Genomic DNA, 2,209 nt, shown 5'->3' with positions numbered 1-2,209 from the left:
GGGGGGGGGTGGGGAGTCCCGGCCCCCTCTGCGGGCCCCGGCGCCCCCCGCCCCCTGCGCCCTCGGCCCGGGCGCCCGCAGCTCCCGGCGGTTAGGGTGAACTCGCCCCGGTCCCCCACTCCCGGAGCCCGCTCCCAGACGGGCCGGGTCGGGCCGAGCCTTCCTACCTCCGACCCGGTACATGTTGGCCGCCATGTCCGCCCGCCCGCCCGCGGAGCCCGAGCCGAGCCCCGCCCGCCGCCGCCGCCGCCTCAGCCTCGGCCGCCGCCGCCGCCGCCGCCTCGCCACGGGGGGGAGGGGAGGGAGGGACCGAGGGGAGGGGGAAGCGAAGGGGAGGGGACGCCGCGGGGTGGGGGCAGGTTCCCGCCCCCAGCGACGGGCCAGCAAGGCCGAGTGGGTCGGGCCGGGCCGGGGGAGGTCGCTGCGGGGCCAGCAGGGACCTGGGGAGGGCGGCGGCTCGGGGGCCCTTGCTGGAAGTGGAGGACCCCTAGGGCAAGGGTCGTGGCCGAAGCGGAGGCCTGTACTGGCAAATGCGGACCAGGGGCTATTGGATAATTGAGGTGGGGGCAGGAGCTCAGGCTCTCCTGAGCCCATAGAGCCCCAGCCAGAGTACCCTGTCACCTGGCCACCCCCAAACAGGTCTTCCTCCCTGCTCTGTCCCTGGGGAGCCCTTTAATGCGAGACCTTGAGCACGTGGATGCCTGCCTCGGGGCGAACACTTGGAAACAAATAAGTGCACGCAGCAGAGCACCTTCCTCGTGGTGATGTTAATGCAGAGGGCCTGGAACCTGCATGCCCTGGGGCCTGGAGGACCCCAGGTGCTACCAGCTTCCCGGGAGAGAGCCCCAGCTGGGGACAGGTCTAGAAAAACTGACCCTTTCCCAAGTTCACCCCAACTGCATTGACAGGTCTATCAGCATTCACCCCAAAACTGGGCTGAACAGAACACACTCCCCCATACGTGGAGGTCTTGCCTCTAGACAGGCCCTATATACAGAGCTGCCCTGCCAAGAAAAGAGGCCCTTTTTGCCTACAGGGGAACAGGACCCTACCTGTTCACCATTACCAACCCCTCCACACACAAAGGGGGAGATAGTTTCAGTCACCTTGCTATCGATGGACTGCTAACTAGTTCTGTGCCTAAAGCTTTTAAATCATTATTTTCCCAGGCTAACGCTCTAGGCAATCCCTGTGTTCTCAGCCTCCATTCCCTCACAGAAGCAAACAAACAAAACACCAAATTGAGTTGAATCTTGTCTGGCAATCCCCCAAATGAACGCAAACAACTTTTTTAAAAAGCCAATCCAGGGTGCCTGGGTGGCTCAGTCTGTTGAGCATCTGACTCTTGATTTTGGCTCAGGTCATGATCTCAGGGGGCTGGGATGAGGCCCCTGGTGGGCTCCATGTTCAGTGGAGAGTCTGGGATTCTCTCTCTACCTCTCCCTACCTCCCCTCTCCTCCTCCCGCACCTCATGTGCCTGCTCTCTCTTTCTCTCAAATAAATCTTAAAAATTTTGTTTAAAAAAAAAAAAAAAAGCCAATCCATTCCAAAATATTCCCAGACATTGTCATATAATCCACGTGAAGATGATCCCTCATTGTTGTGGGTTGTTAGGAGTTTCTGGTGATTTACAACTACATGTTGGTGATTCTGGGAGTGGGGTCTCTGCAGGGATGAGCAGTGTCCCTAGAAAAGAAGATTGTGTTTTGTTTGTACGGTGATGGCATTTGTGATGGTCCATTATCACAAATTATTAAAGTGACAAAAATTCTCTACATAGCTGATTCAAAGTAAAAAATAAAATTAAAATAAATCACCTTTGCCTGAATTACCTTGATGATCTCTCTGTGACCCAAGTTTCTTCGGGTATAAAATGGGAACATTAATCCCATTTCACAGGTGGGGTGAGGATCAGTTGTGATGATATACGGAAATGCTTTACAAACCATTCAGCATAGAGCATTATGCAAATAACAGGTGTCTGTTGCTTTTTATTAACTCCATAAAGTTTCGGATTCCCAAGGGTTTTATGCCATGTATACAATGTGAGCCTGTGTCAGCTCTTCTGACCTAGAGGAAAAAAGCAGAAGTGTTCTGTTATGCACACTGAATAGCTGTTGTTTATCATAATCCTTTTACTGGAGATTCCCACAGAAAACATATTGTGACATGTCTGACATCACTCTCTCCATTTCTGTGCTGACACAT

The 2,209-nt window shown here is 54.7% G+C and overlaps 1 protein-coding gene across 5 annotated transcripts in view; it reads right to left on the bottom strand.

Moving 5' to 3' along the window:
* MTA3 (metastasis associated 1 family member 3) overlaps nt 1–226 on the bottom strand; it is a 160,043-nt gene extending 159,817 nt beyond the window's left edge. For 4 of the 5 annotated variants that reach the window (XR_005832830.1, XM_040623149.1, XM_040623153.1 and 1 more), the window contains exon 1: nt 168–222. Coding sequence is in view for 4 of the 5 variants with exons in the window: in XM_040623149.1 (XP_040479083.1) it covers nt 168–195 (28 nt within the window). In the remaining variant the exon portion in view is untranslated. Of the gene's footprint in view, nt 1–167 lie in introns of all 5 variants that reach the window. The other variant, XM_040623148.1, reaches the window with a different exon arrangement.
* Between the last annotated feature and the right edge of the window lie 1,983 nt (nt 227–2,209).

Source organism: Ursus maritimus, unplaced genomic scaffold (assembly GCF_017311325.1).
Source record: "Ursus maritimus isolate PB19 unplaced genomic scaffold, ASM1731132v1 scaffold_6, whole genome shotgun sequence".
Classification (NCBI taxonomy): Eukaryota; Metazoa; Chordata; class Mammalia; order Carnivora; family Ursidae; genus Ursus; species Ursus maritimus.
This window is presented reverse-complemented; position numbering and strand designations above follow the sequence as displayed.